General features: G+C 45.3%; 2 protein-coding genes across 5 annotated transcripts; both read right to left on the bottom strand.

Annotated features, from left to right (window-relative positions):
• Positions 1 to 375: 375 nt before the first annotated feature.
• Positions 376 to 11842, bottom strand: znf384a (zinc finger protein 384 a). 4 transcript variants are annotated; one of them, XM_070984722.1, is made up of 11 exons: positions 11713 to 11842; positions 9661 to 9728; positions 8467 to 8791; positions 7921 to 8043; positions 7199 to 7362; positions 6988 to 7064; positions 6616 to 6840; positions 4508 to 4675; positions 3981 to 4059; positions 3689 to 3847; positions 376 to 3372 (listed from the first exon to the last, which is right to left on the bottom strand). In XM_070984722.1, the coding sequence occupies exons 2-11, from the start codon at positions 9721 to 9723 to the stop codon at positions 2959 to 2961; spliced, it is 1797 nt and encodes a 598-aa protein (XP_070840823.1). In that variant the 5' UTR covers positions 9724 to 9728; positions 11713 to 11842; the 3' UTR covers positions 376 to 2958. The 4 variants fall into 4 exon arrangements, with proteins under 4 accessions (XP_070840823.1, XP_070840824.1, XP_070840826.1 ...); XM_070984723.1 differs by lacking the exon at positions 11713 to 11842 and adding an exon at positions 11361 to 11638; XM_070984725.1 differs by lacking the exon at positions 9661 to 9728.
• Positions 11843 to 12716: 874 nt separating this feature from the next.
• Positions 12717 to 20374, bottom strand: flot1a (flotillin 1a). The gene is made up of 13 exons (XM_070985115.1): positions 20182 to 20374; positions 19644 to 19697; positions 19399 to 19474; positions 18885 to 18975; positions 18370 to 18513; positions 18109 to 18228; positions 17597 to 17692; positions 17101 to 17253; positions 16681 to 16862; positions 16446 to 16491; positions 16167 to 16304; positions 15889 to 16053; positions 12717 to 15571 (listed from the first exon to the last, which is right to left on the bottom strand). The coding sequence occupies exons 2-13, from the start codon at positions 19684 to 19686 to the stop codon at positions 15551 to 15553; spliced, it is 1275 nt and encodes a 424-aa protein (XP_070841216.1). The 5' UTR covers positions 19687 to 19697; positions 20182 to 20374; the 3' UTR covers positions 12717 to 15550.
• Between the last annotated feature and the right edge of the window lie 395 nt (positions 20375 to 20769).

Genomic DNA, 20769 nt, shown 5'->3' on the forward strand with positions numbered 1-20769 from the left:
AAATGTTTTTCACCACTGAGTCACCTTTTCACACTGCATCACTTCCCTGACAAACTATTAATAGGATATTAAAATCTATATTTATTTCTCTTCCACAGCACAGTTTCATTTGTCCAAACAGTACTCTGAATTGTGGGGGCTACTGTGTGGGACGGTCTCCTCACTCCTTATTTTACTGCTTTACTGCTTTCCAAACAGATGTTTACTACAGCTAGCAAGTTTCTCCACTGTCATGTTGCTTATGGAGCTTTATTACTAAATAAAAGCAGCCTGTGCAGAAAAAAGGTGATAATCTATACACCAAAATTGCAACTCGGCCCTCAGATTTAATCAAATCAGTCAAAAAAAGAAGAGATAATCATTCAATCAGTCGGTACCACACAGTCTGGATTTTAATAAAAGCAATCAGACAGTTAGTTTTCTTCATCATAAACTGTTTTCAAACTTTATTCTCCTTAAGGGAAGAAACAGTCTGTTCAGATGAGCAAGAGGTGTAACTGTGCATACAGTATGCAAGAGTGTAGCATAAGAGGGCTGTTAATAACTGTATTATCATCAGGAGCATCAGTAATAACATTAACAAGAATATTGAAAATGTGTTATTTTTCATAAAAAGACACAATGAAATACATGGAGGAGTATACATGAAGACAGTCAGCCAGCTGAACAGGCTGCTTGAACATTTTGACTGGGTAGAGATAGCTTGTGCACAAAAACATGGCGGCAGCGTCCCAGGTCACCTGCGGCGCGGCCTCGGTTCGTGTTCGGTGGGATTCTCCGACTGATCAATGTTAAGAATTGATTTCCATTTGCAGTGAGGCACGTATGCACAGTGCCGCAGCGATCTCGCCTAATAAGCCGAATAAGAGCGCCATACACACGGTTAATGTGGCCAAACCGTTTCAGGGAACATGAGAACGAATATCACCGAGTGCAAAGAGCGAGTGTGTTTCACACACTGCACATGCAGGACAGACAGAGTAAAAAACACTTTCTCATGGTTTGACAAACTTTTTGAGCAATTCCCAAACTTCTAATTCTGAGTTTTATCCTTCGTTTTCAGTCTTTCCTGAGCACGGAGCTCACGGTTCCTCAGCGCCTGAGCTGACCTGGGACACAGCCAATGATTTGGTACTTGTTAATTGGAGTTCCTTTAGTTTCTATATATGCTTTATACAGGACATACTTCCCTTTTACAGATGAAAAAGTATTTTCTATCTATTTTATGTACAGCATACTGCAATACCATAATGCCTCAGATTGATAATAATGTGGGTAACATTTGCAATACAGTTATAATGAAAGTAGTAATAGTATGTATGAAAAGTTCTTTAAAAAAAGATTGATAACAGTACCTGTCAGCCGTTTTTATCACACAATCATTATCTCCCCAACAACTGCCCTGACATGACGAGTCAGGTCTTTGCTCATTGGAGGGTAGTAAACCATCTTTCTTTGAACAGTAACAAAAAAAGGGGGAAATGTTTCCTCTCCGTTCCCTTCACATTCATGCACTCACTTTGCTTTCTCTCCGAGTTTGTTCACACGTTCCTCTGTTGGTAGAAAAATACATGATATATTAAAAAAAAAAAAAAGTACAATGATGACAAACATAGGCATGAAGTACAAGCTTCATCAAGTGCTTTCTTTATGACCCCTCCCGCCCCAGCGACCCCCTCTCCCCTCCTGTTTCCAGCTCGCGCCGCAGCAGATTCCTCACATTTAGTGCATTCTTGAACTCGTCCGTCTCTTTTGTTCAACACTTTGGGCTCAGACAAAGAAATGGCTCCTCAGCTCCTCGCTGTCTGAGGGGAGGCGGGTGGAAATCAGGACCTCATGATTTCTGAAATGCACACTTTTGAGACTCAGCCCCAGGCTTTAGCCGAATCCCAGAACACACCACGTCCTTGTCGTTCTGCTGCCCCTCTCTTTTTGTGGTCTTCTCTCAGGCTCAATTTCAGTGAATTTCCTCCAGCCTCTGCTGTCCGCGGCGTCTTGGCAGTGTCATTCCGACTTATTTACCTCGTCCTTCCACATTTGTCAGACCATCAGCACTGACCTGCTTTACAGTCGCTGTTATGAATCTCCGCAGTCTCTGATTCCTCGCCTTGTTTCTCTCCCGCGTTTTGGCTTGAACTAAATAATGGAGAATGTTCAGATTAATGTGATCTGAATGTGCTCAAAGCTTACATGATTCTCTGGACCATAAATGTACAGAGAATAGTGTAATTTTATTTTACAGATATTTTACACCTTCATCCTGCTGTGATGCCTATTGCAAACAATGCAATACAAAAAAAGAGAAGAGACACCAGTGAGCGTCCTTCATCAAGGGTCTCAGAGGAGGACTGCTGGTTCAGGATCAGCGCGTGAAGTCTGCTTTTCAACGCGAGTGAGCTGCAGGCTGGTCCACAGACTTAGACTTAAGATGGTTTTGAGGAATTCAGGTCCAGATTTAATCTCCATCTCATTCATAACTGATCCCCGATCAGGTTTTGGTAAAGTATTCACAAACAGGAAGAACGTAATTCCAGGAATAAACTACTTCCATCAGTGTCCTCGACCAGCATTTCTACTGAGAGATACTTGGCGTAAGTGGGCTCAGGAATGGAGAAGCGCAGTGTAAAATATCTGTGCTGGAACAAGTAATTTAACGTCGTGCTCAGAATTAAAGCCTCTTGAGACTGAGGAAGAAACTGATTTGGATGGATTCAATTGAACTTGAAAATGACCAATCACCTCTTTTCAAAATGATGTCACTCAAAGCCAAAATAGAAACTGACTCCACTCGTGTCTTGTTAGACTTTCAAATTCAGAAAATGCATGTGACTTTCCACTCCATTTCCTCTCGCTTCAGACGACTGTAACACTGACTCCAGTTAAATTACTTCTTCATATGGACCTTTTTACACTGCAGGCGCATTTAGTAATTCCTTGAACAGAGCGGGAAGACGCGGCCTAAGAGTTCATGTGCTCCACCTGTATGGCTGACGTGGAGACGGTGAGGCAGAGGTCTTTGTGTGTCACTGGCAGGTCTGCCACAGTGACTGGTTTGTACTGGATCTCGCTGGCTGACACTGTCTTGTACTGGTGCAGGTCAAATGGGCATTGAACCACAGCTTCTGTGGGCTGCTGGTGCGACTGATAGCTGCCTGGGGGTCCGGGGTTAGGGTTCTGGGTGGCGTTGTTAGGGTTGGTCTGGCCCGGGAGCTGGCCTGCTCTGCCCCCGCCTCCTCTCCCTCGGCCACGGCCCCGGCCTCGGCCCCCTCCTCCGCCTGGCGTCAGACCCTGGGCCTGCTGAGCAGCTACCGTCGCTGCCACTGTTAGCGGGTCGGGGTTGTGCTTCCTCATGTGTTTCATTAGGTAGGTCTCCTGGAGGTGGGGAGAGAGACAAGTGGAGGACATTTATTGTTTTTTGTATCTTCTTTCCTCACAGCAGCATTTAGAACAGACAGAAGATCATCTATCATGAAGAAGAAGTCCAACTTGAGGACATTTGGTGAGAATACAAGACAAACCCTTTTCTGTGTATTTAAGTACTTTCATTGTATAAAAATATTCAGACCTGGTGACAGAATTCAAGATATTCATGAAATCTGTCCTTATGTGTCTTCTCTGTCACAGTAAGACCAGAGTCGTGTGTGAAAACTGTGTCTGAGGTTTTAATAAGTTTACTAAGAGACCCTACCGAGGTGTAGGATCGGTTACAGAGGCCGCAGGAGAACAGCTTGGCGTGTTTGACGGTGTGTGTGGACAGGTGCACCTCCAGGCTGGCAGCATCTGTGTACCCACGGTTACAGTTGTGGCACTTGTACGGCTTGTCTTTGTTGTGCTGCCGACGGTGAGACTGCGGGGAGACAGGGACGGACACGGGGGGTGATCAATAAGCGATGTTTCCCAAACGCACAGTGTCTTAAAGAGGCATTAGGCAGGTGAGTCCCAGCCTCAGCACCAGGGATCAAACCTGTGAAGTCTTTTACCTGTAGGTTGGACAACTGAGTGAAAGACTTTTCACAGCCGGGATGGTTACACTTGTACGGTCGGTCGCCGGTGTGGATCCTGAAAAGCCAGTTGGGCACACCGTTAGTCACTCACACTCCATGAATGACATTTTCTTGCTGCACTTGCATGAAGAAAAAGAAAATGAGGGTGACGTGCATCACTGTGAGCCTTTAAGCGTTTTCTCTTATCCCTGCTCTTCACAGACATGCAGCCAAACTCCGCTATGTTGTGCTGAGTGTGTGTGTGTGTGTGTGACAATAAATCTTCTTCCTCTTCACGCTGTACAAACAACAAAGTTAAGCCACTTCAGACGCAGTGTGCTCATTCCTCCTGAGATCCTTTTTGTATGTGGTTTTATTAACTGTCATCCAGATTTGAAAAACACACACAAAAAATGAAATGCATAAAGACGCAACCATAACGCCATAACTCTCCACACACCTGCTCCCAGACATGCACACATAAAAAGACATTGAAACCCGCACAGCCCAGCCCAGACCAGTACCGTGTGTGCTGCTGTAGGTGACTGAGCTGCCTGAATGTTTTCTGGCAGTAGGAGCAGGTGTAGGGCTTGGCCCCGGTGTGGATGCGGATGTGCTGGGACAGGTAGCTGGAGTTGGCGAAAGACTTGGAGCAGTGGGGACACTTGTGGGGCTTGGCCTCAGTGTGGTTTCTAACACGGGAAACCGGGATTGGAGGGGGTGAGGAGGTGGAGAGAGAGAAACAGAGAGAGAAAAAGCGAGATATTTTTAAGCTACAGCATGACCAAACTTCACGAAGAACCGAAATCATGCGTTAAAGTTAACAGGATCTGCGATCGGCTGCGTTGATCACAGATCATCGGGTTCGACAGTGTGCTCTTTGTGCTGTGTCTGAGTTGTGAAAACACAGAACGAAAACATACAGCAAGCACAGTCACGCTTCTCTCTCTCTCTCGCTCTCTCTCTCTCTCTCTTGCAGTCTCTCCATTTGGTGTGCCCTGCTCTGGGTGGAGTGTGACTGTGTCTATGAACGTCAGCCTCTGCTGCAGTCAAACTAAAACGTGAATTGAAGATGAGTGGCAGGCCAGCGGAGCGCAGCTTCCTGTTTAAAATTAATGGCCTGAAACCCACAAAGAAAACTCGGTGCATGGCAATAAGGGAAATGAGAACACAAAGAAGGTGAAAGACAAGGTCAAACGTGAAAATCATAGCGGCATGAATGGGAGTCGGGCGCTTTCATCCCTTCCATGGTCACACAGGTACACGTAATGCCAGTAAAACCATTCGCAGTGGTGGATTAGTGGCTTTATCTGTTCATGGGGGAGTGTGAACCATGCAGGCAGACTCAGTGCAGTCAAAGAATGGCGAAAGCAGCGGGGGGGTGCATTGTTTCAAGGGGGTCAATTATCAGACAAATGGCATGCGAAGTGGACTCACACTTGTGTGATTAAAGTATGAGACTGACTTTCCAGCTGACAACATATCTAATAATCAACTCTGTCATTTAGAAACAGTTATTTCTCCAACAGAGGGCTGCAGGAGTGAGTCCTAAAACCTGGAAATTAGTTAGCACTGCTGCACTTTGTGTTGAAGTCGGTGGGTTTCTGCGTAGGTTTTTGGTTAGGTGCCTGAAATGAGGTCTGTGGTTAACCCAAGCTGAAGAGATGTGAATTGAACTTGTGAATTTGAAGCTTTTATGTGTGTTAAAAAGGCGGTCGCTATCAAGAGGCTAAATGAGACCACAGAGGTTACGGCCTTGTTGTATAGTGTAGGAGGAATATTATGATGGTGATGTTGAAGTCTTGCGACCAACCATGGTGTAATTCAGTTATAGCCTAATGCTAGCTCTTTACTCCTGGTTATTGCGTTTATGCTTCAAAAATCCTAAGAAGTGTTGTCCATTTGTGAAGATTAATTAGTTGAATAAAATGTGTAAGTATCCCAAACATTTATTGCCCCAGAGCTTATGTTCTGCAATAATCAAAAATAATGCTAACGGCAACGCTAACGGCCGCGTTGGCCAGTAAACAAACCTCCCTGCAGGACTGTGACCTCAGCCAAAATTCAATTTTCACTGCTTTTTCCATCTGACATGAAATTCACATGAAAGCGGGATGTTTTAACTCTACATGTGGTGCAGAAAAGCCTCCAGCAGGTGCTTCAAACCAAAGCGGATGTTAGAGGGATTTGTGTGAAAACGGCGGTGAATCAAAGGAAACAGAATAACTGAGAAGAGGCAGCATGCATGCAGCGCCAAGCTAATGACAGAATCACCAGCAGGATGAGAGCAGTAACACCAACCACCTGCTCACTGGATGTATACTTTGGTGGTAACTGATGGTGTTGGTTCACCTCCACCAAACATGCAGCTGTTAAATTCAATGATGAAGCTGGCTTCAGTTACCAGAAAAGATCAATACATAAAAATATCAAGCTTACAATGATTTAAGGTTCCTTCAAAGGTGATTCTTAAAAAGAGCTTTACACCGTCAGCACTCTCCCAAAACCCCGGCACATCCCCAACTGCCTGCCCATTCCTCCCTACACCAGTCACCACACACAGGCCCACACACATGCTTTAACAACATGAACACACACACAGAGAAACCACACACAGCACTCAGACCAGTACCGTGTGTGCTGCTGTAGGTGACTGAGCTGCCTGAACGTTTTCTGGCAGTAGGTGCAGGTGTAGGGCTTGGCCCCGCTGTGGATGCGGATGTGCTGGGACAGGTAGCTGGAGTTGGCGAAAGACTTGGAGCAGTGGGGGCACTTGTGGGGCTTGGCCTCAGTGTGGGACTTGGCGTGGATCTGCATGTCTGACTTGCTGAAGAACGTCACCGCACACATCCGACACCTTCGCGAGTGAGCGAGAGAGAGAGAGAGAGAGAGAGAGAGAGAGAGAAAACCTTTACGGCACACACAACAGTCAAAGAGACTCAATGTTGGCCTACAAGCAGGATCACCAACAACAATGTCTGTCTCCGATCCAAACATCCACTACCTGTAGGATTTGGGGCCATCTTTGTTGGTATGATCATCCTCATCATTGGACAGGTCATAGGGGTCCGCAGTGTGATGCTGGAACACAATAACAACGTGTTAGCTATGAAGAAAAGCACAACCACCAAGCGTTCATGCAGCGTAGAAAATCAGTGACAACTATATCAGAAATCTCCCAAAAGCAAAAGAAAAGGAACACAGGAGAGCCTCACCTGTCCACCAGCAGCAAGGTGTGCCAATATTAACGCATCGCTTCCTGCAGGGAGGACCCCACCCACTCCAGCCACTCTTCCCATCACCTGCTTGCTCTTCCTGCCTCGCTTTGATGGCGTCGGCATCACAACCGCAGGAGGGACAGCGATGTCCTCCTTCTTGTCTGGAAACAAGAGAAAAGTAAAAAGAAAGCAAAGACAAAAGAGGGGAGGAAAGGGAGCGCTGGGCGGTGTCGTGTGAGGACGGCGTCGATCAGAGGTGGAAACACGTGACGTAGTCAGTCCCACACATCACCTACATGAGCTGCCTCGGTCAGGAGCAACACAAGGTCTTATGAAAGGGAGTGGACACACACGAGCGTGTGCATGCTCGCATGTGCATGGCAGAAAAATAAATGAAGCGTGGGCAGAAAAGGAGAATCGCTGTGTTCGATCTCAGGAGATGAAATGTTTGAAGAATTCCAAACATCGAGAAAAAACAGGATCTTATTACATCAAACTAATGACAAATCATCGTCTTTATGTTCGTGTCATGGTGCCCTGGAGTGAAGCGCTCCCTCCTGCTCCACCAGAGCCGCTCGCTGGCCATCAGCGTTTACAGTGGGCAGTTTTTAATTGTGCCTTTTACTGTGCAGACTGTAATGAAAAAGCTGATACAGTCCTCTGACTAAAACATGATGAACGTGAACGAAAATGTTGGAGTGACTGCGCCTGTGCTTTACCTGTATTTGAGGGGTGCAGTGCAGACACTATCATGGTGGTGGCAGTGTGGGGTCCAGTTACAAAGGACTGCGTGGAGGCAGTGGGGACCAGTGTGCCTTGAGGGGTGGTGATCACTAACCCCGCTGAGAGGAAGAGAGAAACTGTGATCCGGCTGTCCATTTGGTCAAAACAAACACTTAACATGAATTCTCTCAACGTTTTATGCTGCTATTCCAACCAAGAGTAGCTCACAATATGTACACTGTTCTGATAACCTTCATCGCAGACAAGGCGAATATTTAAAGCCGCAGAAGTATTTTGTATAAGGGTCAGAGGCAAAGCGCTAAAACTGACTTTTTCTTTACAAATGATTCAGATTAATATTCTTTAACAATCTTGAACCTTAAAACTGCTGCTTATAACGAGACTTTGATGGATACAAAGTTTGTAACTGTTGCAGTTAAATATTTTTGTGTTCCTGACACCAACAATCACGACACAGAAATGGCAAATGGGGTGGGGGTGTCATGATTCAGGCGGGAAACAGGCCACGGTGGTCCACTCACCAGCAGTCATGATACCCGTAGAGGGAACAGGCACGACGGTGATGTTCTGGGAGGTGTGCGACTGGTGCAGGTGTCCCCCGACCACACTTAAAGGTGCGCCGCCGCTGTTTCCACCGCCTCCTCCTGCGGTGCCCCCACCTCCTTCCTGTTTGGGAACCACCCGCACCCCGCCCCCCGCGTCCATTGAGCCGGGGATGGCGAGCACAGCCGTGGGGTAGTGGGGGGAGGAGGTGGAAGACGCAGAGGAGTGAGGGAAGGACGGCGCATTGGTCTTCTCTGGACCGAGCTGCTCCTTTGTCTTGTTCAGGAACATGGCGTTCTCAATCTAGACAGGGATGAGTACGGGGGCGGGTTGGAGGTAAAAGGACGGAGAGGAGGAAGGGTGAAGTCATAAAGAAGAAAGAAGTATGGGATGGGTGAGGCCGTATGAGATGAGGAAGATGGGTGGAGTATAAATAGAGGCGTTGAGGTGTATGAGGAAGGAAGGGGAGGCAGATTGGAAGAAGTTGAAAGGAGAAAGAACAGAAGAGGAGGAATGAGAGCAAAGGACAGGATGGAATAGAAGACAAAAGGGAGGAAGTGTGAGGGGGAGTGAAGGATGGGTTAAAAACACAGGAGCAGATGGGGGTGATAGAGGGAGAGGCAATAAAGGTGAGAGAAAATGTGTGTGAGGAAGCGGCAAAGAAAGAGGGAGAGAAGAAAAAGAAGGAGAACAAGGAGGGAAGAAAATGGTAGCAAAAGAGTGATTTCAGTTAGCAGATGGTGGAAGTGAAGGACAGGAGTTGATAATGGTTAGATCCATGTAGGGAGAAGACGGAGGAGGAGGAGGAGGAGGAGGAGGAGGAGAAGAAGGCAATGGGAGAGAACAGACAACGGAGGCCAGGTGAGATGCGAAAAGCAAATGAAAAAAGGAACAAAGGGAGGTTGAAGAGATGAGAGAGGAGAGGGACAGGAATGGTCATGTGATCAAGTGAAGTCATTCAGATAACTTCAATGTGAGCTTGAGCCAACTTCACCAGCTAAGTGAGCATTAATCAGTGAGTTATTAACAATACGTTCAGGGTCAAATCATTGGTGTTATGTAGAGTTCAAAGCATTTCAATTCAAAGTGAGAATCGCTTCCGCATAGCTCATAGCACATACCACTACACCATGTGTATTTCAAGACAATTCCAACAATAAGGTTGTCTCTACCTGTCCTTGTACAGTGGGGACGGGAGACCAAAAGTATGATGAGTTGAAATGGGAATCGTCCATTATTTCTGTAATTAAAAAGCAACACACTTAGAAATCACCCGTCCTTCTCCTCCTCTTCCTCCTTCCTACTAAGCTCTTCTCTTTGTTTTTTTACTTTCATGTGAAACGAGACCATGCATGGCTGCGTTTCAATCATCTTAGTTTGCTTCCTTTCCATATATCCTCTCCTCTTATCACCTGACGCACTGAACATGCCGAGTACACAGATTAGTGTGGGATACGAACACAAGCCAGCAGCCGAAATTTCCACTGTGGCTGGTTAACGTCTCTACTCAAAATGCCACTTTGCATCCACTGCTTTCAGGGACCCCAAGATGGCTCTTACAAAACTGACTTGTTTTTAAGTTTAAGCAAAATTTTTTTTAATATTTGATCAGATTTACAGAGCAGAGGATGTGAGAGGAATCAGGTAAAGATGTTCATCACGTAAGGGATGGACAAAAAAAAAAAATCAACAGGAGGACAGAAGAGGAAAGAGTTGAGATAACACTCGTTATTATCAGTCTTTGAGGCTTTGGATCATGTTATGTAACTCAGCCCATGCACTTCATCTCTGGTCCCTCACAGTTTGTGCTGCTATTAACAAATCCGGCTGCTTCATCAGCAACATGTTAATGAGTCTAGTTTTGGAAAACACAGAGGCCTGCTTTCCCAAACTAGATGCTAGTACTGTGTGGGCTGAGAGTAACATCCTCTCTGAGACTGCATACGCTTTGCTGAAGACAACACTCAGTGTTTCAAAGATCCACTGTCTATCTTCTCATTAGCAAACCTCTGATCTCTGCTTCCTGATCACCTCCCACTCACTCACACACAGGCAACATGTTTTCTGGAGCACAAAGAGGGAAGTTTCATAGTTTCACTGGACTATTCGGCATGCATTTGCACTTTATTCTCCTCGCTTTGCCACTGTTATCGGCTAATAGCAAAAGAGGTTTTGAGCTTTGGTTTCAGTATGCATGTGAAAATCGTGAATGCCATGCATTACCATTTTGCTCGCATACCAAGAAAAGCATGCATGTAATTACATGTTAGTAAAACTCAACTGACACCTAAAATAACCTCTAAATGTTTAGCCCTTCAGGGAAATATGGGCCCATGAAAAATAAACTTCAACATAAAAAAAAAATACCCAAACAAAATTAAGTCTGCAACAATTAATGCAACGACATATTTCATGCAAAACACTGGCAATGCATAACTCAAGGCATGTTTTACGTTGATTTTCATGAGCCTCCTATCCCTCCTGTAGTTGCACAAGCTATAAATAAATGACGGGACAAGGCTCTGGGGCCAATTAATTCATTTCTCGCAGACTGTAAGCGACTTAGGGGCTGTTATTAGTGCGGTACAAAGTCACCGTTTCACTGCTCTAAGAGCCATTTTTGACGAAGGGCACAAGCTGGCTCCCAAACTGTGGCACTGCTAGCTGCGGCTGGCGTTAGCGCTGATTGATGAAATCTTGTCAATTAGGATTAGAAATCGTGTAACTCGGGGAGCCCCTTGCAAAGCAGTCAGCCTGGAAGAGCCTAACCAGCCGGCCAGCGCTTAATGAGATATCTGAGTTGTAAACAAACATGGCTAGCGTTAGCTGCTTAACGCTACAGGACAAGGGGCGCTAACGTTAGCTAACTTGCCTCCATTAATTTTCTCCTTTTGTTCGCTGGCTTGCTCTAGCTACGAGGAGGCCTGTATATTCATATGCTTAACTGGCTTGTCGCTGAGTAAACACAAACATCCGCGCTCCCTACGCCTCCATTCCTCACTCCCTGCTCATCTCGCTGAGAGAAAATAAAAAAAGAGAAAAAAAAGTGTCGAATAAAAAAAAAAAAAAAAAAAACGAAGACAGAAAAAAAAACGTCGACGCCGTTGCCTCTGTTGGAGACGCAGCTTCATGCAGACTTCCGGCGGCTGGGACGACAGTGCTCTCAGACACACTGAAAATAACAGATAATTAACAACCGACGAATAACTCCTTTTGTTAATTACCGGTGAAATCGATTCCCCGTCAACCCCCCCGGAGCTTCCTCGGGTCGGGACAGTTGGGAAACTTTGTCCAAATCCGCCCCTCAAACCCCTCAGATATGCGTTTTTTTCTTCGTTTTTTTTCCTTTTTTTTCCCTCCAGCTCTCCTCGGCAGAGTCAAGACAGTCGAACAGTTAAACGGCTGCGTGTCCGGTCACACTTTTCAAAATAAAAGCTAGATTGATTAATATCGATCGCGTTTTAATCAGAAAACCAGGCCTACAAATGCCTTACAAATGCATTTAAAGCATAAATGGAAATCGTAATCAAATATAACAAATGTTGGCTCTCCATAGCCAAATATCATTATCAAACTACTACACCGACCGTTTATTTGGCAACAGACACCACTCTCGATGTAATGTAGTTGTTCCACAGACTGTTTTGAATTTTGTCTTATAAACACATATTTAGGCACCTTTTTCTCAGACGGGTTCTGTGTTAATTTTGAAGACATCATCCTCTTATTTCCTGTACTTGTTCGGCTACTTCTTGTTAACTTGACACAACGTCCATTCAGTGCCTTCCGGTTTGTTAATTATCCCGTCAGTGTGCGGGGTTGAGTGCATCATTACGATTATTAGTTTCTGTGCAGATTTGGGCCTTATATTGGACGATGCGAGTGTGTTCTTCAGCATAATATAGTTATTAAATTAATTTCAACAGCCACACTTCCAATTTAAAAGTCGCCCATGCTGCAGTGTTTTTGTAGCCACAATGTCCAATCACGACCATTACCTTCCATTTCTATTTAGCCTATGCAGACTTTTACCATCAGGGCTGAGCTTAGACGATTGCTAATTTGAATCAATGGACAAATGAATAAAGATGCAACAACAGCTACAAAACCACCAGGCCACTCTTGAGCAAGGCACTGATGCTGCAAAGCGATGTGTAGGTGTCAATCAGATACCTGAAATCAACATAAATATTCTTTAGAAGATCAGTGAAAGAAGAACCATACAAATATTGAGAAAAAAAAAAGTTTACTTGGGCTCCACCATGTAGACGAGCTGTCCTTCATGGGGCCCCATAAAAACAAGATGCAGTTACAGTTCAAAGCAACACAACTTTCCAACTTATAAAACTAAAAACTGGAACAAAAATACAAAGTGAAAAACATGCACAAATCAGATGTGTAAACAAATAAGTAACACAGCAGAATACAGGATATAATTACTCTGCTTTCAGAAACAGTGAAGGACTTCAACAGTTTCCCTTTTGCAATTTAATGATAAAGTTTATTGTGTACAGGTTTCAAGAATAACATTTTCCTAAAAACACAAATTTCCTAAAGTGCACAGACGGTAATGAAAAAGCAACAAAGTGGTACCTTCCATTTTGGCTAAACTTTACCAGCAAACTACAGCAAGAGTTCAAATAACACAGAAAACTCTACTGAACCCGACTACAGTCTAAACACACTGAACGGGAATCACTGGGGCGGCTGTTAGTACGAGTTAGAAGAGCTGTTAAGGGTGACTTGTGAAGTTATATCAAATATATACTTTATAAATACATCTATAATCCCTATGTAGTGCCACTTCAGAGTATCATTACACTTAAAACATCATAAGAGAAGAACAAAGATCACATTTCTCTTTCTAAAGCTGACCAACAGCTAATTCCTCCTGCTTTGGTAATCCCACAGTAACGGCCAGCATCCTGACTGAAAACATATGCATTTGCACGTTTAATGTACAGCTGAAGTGTGCCAGGTATCTAGGCATGCATACAAACCAAAAATAAAATAAGATTACCTTCAGAAAGCCATCTCAATGCATTGGGCTGTGCTGCAATCAGCAGTGCAGGGAACAGTCACAGACAGCCAGTGAGCCTTTTCAAATGAGTGTCATGGAGCACAGAGAGAGGACTGCAGTGATTGTTGTGATTACGAGATTCTCAAATGTTTCAGTAGCTTTCATGCCAATACAACAGATAGTGTCAACATCAAACGTTTCGAACACCCAGCCAGAGGTTGCGGTGAGGTAGAGGGTGACAGCGTGACAGGGTTCAGGTGTAAGGCAAGTCGGAGTAATGACTAATTCACAACACGGGAGATGAATCCACGAGGCTGGAGGTGGACACGACAGACTGTTTGCTTTTAACGTCAGATATCAAACCTTAAACATCTCTTTCCCTGAAGCACAAGCTGACATTCACTTAACAATTACTAATCTAACCGACTGCTAGCATCTCGTTCACATGAGCTTTCATTAAAAAAACAGTGACACACAGTTGAGCATTTCAGCTGTGGTATTCCCACTGCTACAACAGAGGCTAAAGCTACACTTTACACCACATTTACCTTTAGTTTCACAGGCTCCACCTTTACGAGAGCTGCTACATAACCGGCCTTTGTAACACAAACGGCACCGCTTTACTGAAGATGTACATTTAGTACGATGTATGTATCACAGGGCTGAACCTGAACTCGCTGATCCAGGTCCAGGCTTCTGTGTTGGTCTGCATCTGCTTTGCTTTAGCGTCTTTAGGAATCGATAGATCCTTCTCAGTTCTGCAGCTGAGCCTGACCTGTGACCCCAGCGTTAAGGACGGACAAAAAGAGGGGGATTAACCCATGACGGTCATCACAGCATCGGGTTAAGACAAAATCAAACTGCTTTTGAGCCATTAGAAACTTTAATTTTGCTCAACAGTGAACTTTCCGCGTGGCGTTGTAATACAAATCGTCATTACAGTGAGCTTAACGGCAAATAGCCAAATCTCCTGAAGTGCTGACATTGTCAGCATTTGACAGAAGGAGCCGTAAGGTTTAAAGTGACCATCGCAGTGCTCTGATGATAAATATAAAACCAATCAGATAATAAACACGTTTAATACAGAAGTGCTTCGTGTAGAACCTGAAGTCAGGGAAGACAGACTAAAGGTGGGTTAGTGTTAATGAACATGCATCACATTTGCTAATACTTCTACATTAAGTGTGGTACACGGCTGGTTTTCACCCTTTGATTGTTCCTACGTCATATTCCCTAAACTCCTCCAAATGTTAACAGTGGACACAAGGACAAGACTAGAAGACTTCAGCAGACACAGCAGATGGAGACCACACAAAGAAAACAAAGGCGGATTTCAAAAATATAAAACATATTAATGCAGATTTACAGATGGTATCACAATTTTAATGACCCGTTAGTCTGTGACCATCTGTGACAACTTCAAAGACCAGGCGGCTGCCCTAAAGTCTGTCAGAAAATCATGAAGTGATGGCTTGGTCTAGTGCTGGACGATGTAATGTTAGTAAAATTAGTAAATGAGGGTTATATTTGTATTCAACTTTCATATTAAGATGCACTTAAGGTTTGGCAGCAAGGCAGTGAGCAGGCAGTTATGGATGAGACATTAAAGGTCGTTAAACACATGAAAGACGTCAGACTGCTCAGACGGAGTGATGAAATGATAGAAAGTGCTGCATCCACAGAGGAAAGGGAGGAAAACATGTGGGAGGTCATTTGAACGCTTTGTGTTTATACTGACGCAGTATCAGTGGACATAATGGAATAAATAACAACAAATAACTTAAAAGAACAACTGTGGCTGCAGCCAGAGGAGCTCAGTAAAAACAAACAGGGAAGAGAGAAAAGAAAGCGATTTCACCGTTTTCACAACACAACGAGGTGTCAACAGAGCTACATGAGGGCGGCAGCTACACAGGTGATGAACGACAGAAACGAGGGTCGAGGAAAAAGGCTGTTAGTGTTAGACTCATGCAAAGAGTCCAGGCAGCTGATGAGACAGAGGGACAGCAGATCTGCCTGGTGTCCAGCCTGGTCGACTGTCTTCAGCCGGTGCAGGAGGTCACCTGCAGAGTGGAGCGAAAGAGAGGCCTTTCAACTGATCGCTTCTTCAACATCAACAAATGGCGACAGACTCTCAAAGCATTAGCACTGATCTCTGCAGGTCTGTGGACTTTTTAAGCTCTTTTATGGTCTCGCTGCTCTGATCTACCCCACTCAGCACCAAGCAGCTGTTTTCAGCAAACAGTCTCAGATAAAACCTGCCCATCAGCAGGAAAGCTGCTCCATGTTCAATCTATGACCTCACAGCTGGGATCATGCTCTGCTGGACGTGTAAACAGGCAAACGTTTGCTGACACGTTATCCATATGAGCCTGGTTACCTGGGAGATGGAGACTCCAGTCAGCTTCTCCACCGCCTCCGGGAGGCGGGTCATGATGTCCAGCACCTCTCCTGACAGCTTGGCTGCGCCCACCTCCGCGCCTCCGCTGGACACCATGGTGACCTTGTTGGCTTCACACAGAGGCTTGCTGATCTGCTCTGCGATCTGGTGGAAGACAGAGATGAGCGAGCGTTAAAGCCGCAGTCAAACCTTAACAAACTCAGACGAAACACGCACGTTAATGGCTGTTTGGGACTGGAGAGTCTGTCGTCTCTCACCAGAGGCAGCTTGTCCAGCAGCATGTCCACCATGGCTCCATCCTTGTACTGCTGGAAGGCCTCTGCCTTCTTCGTCATCTGCTCCGCCTCAGCACGACCTCTGGCCTCAACTGCAAACGCCTGAGCCTCTCCTTTAACCTGAAGACGAGAGGATGGGCTTACTTTACCAGAGAGCAGTCCCGAAACAGTCTTAGAAATAGGCTCATACATAACAAGACAGCTTGTGGGCATAAGGCCTGAACACAAGTGGGGATTCTGCTTCAGTGATCTGTGACTCACCCTGATGGACTCGGCTTCGGCCTCGGCCTCCATGATCAGCTTAAGCCTGGACAGGGAGGGAGGAAGATGCAGTCAGCTCAGCTACAGAACAACAGGGATTCAGGCTCTCTGCTTGGCGCACATCAACAGAGAAATTGTACAGCAAACAGTAGAAAAGCTTGAAGAGCGCCTACTCACAACAGCACCCTGCTGTTGTGGAAGAGCAGCAACAAGACAACAAAGCCTTGCGACTCACCGCTGAGCCTCAGCCAGTTTCTCCAGCCGGTACCTCTCAGCGTCTGCCGGCTTCTTCACCTTGGCCTCCAGCTCCTTCTCCCTGCGGGTGATCTCCTGCTCCTGCAGCATGATCTGCTGCGCCCGCTCCACCACCTTTATCTGCATCTTCTCCTCCTCAATGCGCTGCTTCGTCTTTGCTACCTGGAGATGAGGTGTGTGCACATAATAATTCATCATTCGATAATAAATAAAATGCAAATGTAAATATAAACTGTAGTTCACTTATAACTAGACGAGGGTGACCAATTAAAGGTGGAGCCTTACAAGACGCTAACCAACGCTATGGAAGGCACAAACCCTGTCTCCAATTTTACTCTACAAACATCCAACTCAGGGCTCAAATCATAACACTGGCCAGTCCTCATTCACTCTTGCGTACCTGCAGCTGGTAGGCCATCTCTGACTCAGCCTTCTTAGTGTTGACCTCGATGTCATAGGCGGCCTTCTTCAGCTCATAGTCCCTCTGGGCCTTCGCCATGTCAATCTCATTCTTGTACTGAGCCGACACTTTCTCCTGCATCGCATGGGCCTCCTGCAGAGGGGGAGGGAAGGGGAGGGAGAGGGAGAGGGAGAGGGAGAGAGGGAGAAAAGGAACAGAGGAATGAGGTGTAAATATGGATCAATAGGAACAACAGGATGACGATGCTAAAAATGAGGAAGAGTTCAGACAAATCACTGTGTTACAGTCTGAGAGGAGGCTTTTAAAAACAAGATGATCATGAAGAAGAAGATGATCATATGAGACACACGATACAAGCCTCACTGCTTCTCAAATTAAAGGCCTGGAGCGAAGAGGGCGTCTACGGCGAATGAAACACTTCACAGAAACATCATCTGAGTTTCCTGGAGGATGGACAGAGCATGACCCCGCTCACCCTGATCACAGCGTCTCTCTTGTTCTTGGCCTCTCCGATGCGAGCGTCTTTCTGGACCTGGGCCGTCCGAGCCTTCCCCAGTGAATGCAGGTAATCCTGCCCGCCGGACAGGAGGAGAAAAGTTAGATGTACGATTTCATCCAAGATGCAGAGAATTCCTTTCATAAAGTCGACAGTGTGCACCTTGGCGGTCTGCAGTTTTTACGTTTTTAGTAACTGCTACCTGAGCCGAACTGCTAGTTAGCTTAGTTAGCAGTTCAGCTAGTGGTCCTGTTAGCTGACTCAGCATGTTAACTTCAGCAGATATCTCTGTAACACAATGCACAGATGTCTTTGACATAACATCAGAACTGTGACTTCTTCACATTCTCTTCATAACTTTTGTTCATTTTTCTGTTTTAAACCAACATTCTTACACATTAAACCTTTAAATACACATCAAACAGAAATTATTGTTAAAAAGTATAGAGAATCTTCAACAGAGGAGTAATTATCTGGAGACATGTGGTTACCTGGTCGTCGTGAACATCTTTGAGCGTGTAGCTGACCACGCTGATGCCCATGTTGACCAGGTCGGAGGAAGCCACCTTGAAAACCTGCTCTGAGAACTTCTTTCGGTCCTTGTAGATCTCCTGTGAGAGGAAGATAGAGACATGTTTTACACGTTCAGCCCAGGTATTAGTACCAGGATCTTTTGTTGGGTGACCTTCTTTGTGTCACTTCAACAGGAACCCTTTCCAGTAAACCCAACACTGAAACCATCAGATCCTTACCTCGACAGTCAGGTGGGCGATGATGGCCCGCTGGTGTCCCTCCAGCGTCTCCAAGGCGATCTGAGCGATCTCGGGCTCCGACTTACCCATGAACATCTGGCAGGCTGCAGCCAGCATCTGTTTATTCTGACCCTGGATCTTCATCTGTGGGAGAACAGCAACTGGTTTATTATTGAGACTGCAGAGAAATTGGCCACAACCATGAAAGAGCAGCTGGTTTGATGTGTACATCAATACACTGCGCTCCAATATTTAAAAAACCATATGAGGTGAGAAATCTGTTGTGAAATATGGCTGAAACTCAGCTTTGCTCGGTAAATGTTGCACGCTCAGAGAGGTGGAGGAGCCACGATGAGCCATGAGTAGATACACAACCTTCCAGCTGCATCTATATTAAACATCTCAGCAGTGTTAAGTTGCCAGCTGACCGTTGGATTCCTCACAGAAACAACTGGTCCGTTAGCCCACACCTGGCCCCCTGAGCGAAAACCTCGTCAGCAGCGATGCTCACTGACCTGAGCTATCCCCGTTACAGATATGGGCACCCCGTGGCGAGTGTAGACTTTATCGCTCTTGACATTCAGAGTGAGAGTGTTCAGGGAAATCCTGGAGAGAGGCAGGGTAAGACACACAAAGGACACACCGGTTACTGACTGGTTATCCACTGTTCTGATGGTATAAATGACTGACATGAAGCTGCACTGGAGGATGCAAACGTGTCCCAGCACGCAGGATAAGTGTGTTTCATTGATAAGGAGACAGACCTAAGCAGTGGTTTACGTACAGCACAAATGACATCATCAAACACAACATAATCATTTCCTTTGGTAAAGAGGTGGAAGACGTCCAGTGTTTTGAATCTGTGTCCATCAGTCTCAGATCTTTAACTGCACATTTGTTGATCATATTTTCAGGATTTATCTCCTTTTTACTGCCTGTTCACGGCCTTTTGCCATCTTGCCACATCTTCCCAAACGCTAAAAACATTAAATGCAAATGAAGGCGTTAATGTTCTGGATATCTGCCGACCTCTGTATCTGCTGAATGCACGGGATGACGAACACTCGGCCTCCGGCGATCATCAGCGGGGGAGACCGACAGAAGCCTGGGAGGGACGAGAGCCTCAAATCAGTTTAGACACGACTAAGGTTGAGGGATATGAACAAAATAACCCACTGCTATCATGTAAATACTGTGAAATATTTCCAGATATTTGGGCATCTTACAGGTATGTTATATCATAGGTATGAGAGGCTACTTGAGCATCATTTTACCTGACACCACCATCGCCTCGTTGGGACCGCAGGTGTAGAACATGTTTGCTGATCCTGGAAAGCAAAGATAGCAGTGACACATGAGAGCAGTCAAAGCCCACCTCACACACGGCATTTATTAAAGGATTTGTTTGTGGCATCGATGTGGGATGAGCACCTCACCTCTGCCATACATACATTTTATCGTCTTATTTTCAAAATAAAGGTCTGTAAATACCAGTAACTGTTCATGCTGAAACACTACGGCTCCCATAATTAAAGAGGAGGGAGGGGTCGTGATGGGGACCAGACAGCCGACCAGCAGGGCCAAAATCTAATTTACGCAAATGCTGCGCAGCGAAATCCGCAAGAGGAGCCGTATTTTTAACAGAAAACCCGAACGAGAGCGATTTTTCAGGAAATCTTTAACAAATCAGTGTAGCCTTACTCTGTGCTAATTGCTAGATGCTAGCAGTTTATCCATCAACTCCATCAATTTGACACACATTTGTGTTCACATCGAGCATGGATGAGACGCGCAGGACTGACACACACTTACCGGTTAGTCAATAAACGATGTGCTTTAGGCAGAGCAGGATGGAAATAAAGGGAGAAGCAGCGGTCTGTGGTTAAAAATAATGTAACTGTATCCCAAGTGACGGTTTACCGTTTTAGACACCAGCTGATGAACGACGGTGCGGCCAGAAGACACAACACAACCTGCAGCCGAGCGGCGAGAGAGCCCATCAGTCAACCTGTGCGAGGCCGCCATCTAGTGGTGTGGTGGTTAACTGTCACCTGAGGGTCACCTGTGGGGGCGCAGCATCATGAGCTTTCTATAGGCACCATGCAAAGAAATGTGCTCTAATGCACTCACTTTCTTCAAATCCATCGCAAAGTATTATTGTAGTTTTACTTTATTATCAATATTTATATGAGTATTAAGATAAGAAATGATAAGATAAAACTTTATCAGTCCCACAATGGGGGAGACAGAGAAACATCAAAAAGACAATAAAAAGGGATGCAGTATAAAAAATAAAAATCAATTACATATGCATATATGTACATTATACACAAGAGTATAAGAAGACTGTTGCATGAAAACTACAGTTATCATATTGACTTGGACATGAGTCAGTGTTTC

The sequence above is a fragment of the Chaetodon trifascialis genome, chromosome 17, assembly GCF_039877785.1.
Source record: "Chaetodon trifascialis isolate fChaTrf1 chromosome 17, fChaTrf1.hap1, whole genome shotgun sequence".
NCBI classification, from domain to species: Eukaryota; Metazoa; Chordata; class Actinopteri; order Chaetodontiformes; family Chaetodontidae; genus Chaetodon; species Chaetodon trifascialis.

Excerpts from the sequence above, each read along its gene's own strand:
- flot1a (XM_070985115.1), bottom strand. The coding sequence starts at position 19,686 with ATGTTCTACACCTGCGGTCCCAACGAGGCGATGGTGGTGTCAG. Across the intron at positions 17,254-17,596 it reads AGAGAGACGCTGTGATCAGG|GAGGCCCATGCGATGCAGGA; the intron begins GTGAGCGGGGTC and ends CCCCCTCTGCAG. Across the intron at positions 16,305-16,445 it reads CCGAAGCCGAGTCCATCAGG|GTTAAAGGAGAGGCTCAGGC; the intron begins GTGAGTCACAGA and ends TCTCGTCTTCAG.
- znf384a (XM_070984722.1), bottom strand. The coding sequence starts at position 9,723 with ATGGACGATTCCCATTTCAACTCATCATACTTTTGGTCTCCCGTCCCC. Across the intron at positions 4,676-6,615 it reads CACCTACAGCAGCACACACG|AAACCACACTGAGGCCAAGC; the intron begins GTACTGGTCTGA and ends TTCCCGTGTTAG. Across the intron at positions 3,848-3,980 it reads CTCAGTTGTCCAACCTACAG|TCTCACCGTCGGCAGCACAA; the intron begins GTAAAAGACTTC and ends GTCTCCCCGCAG.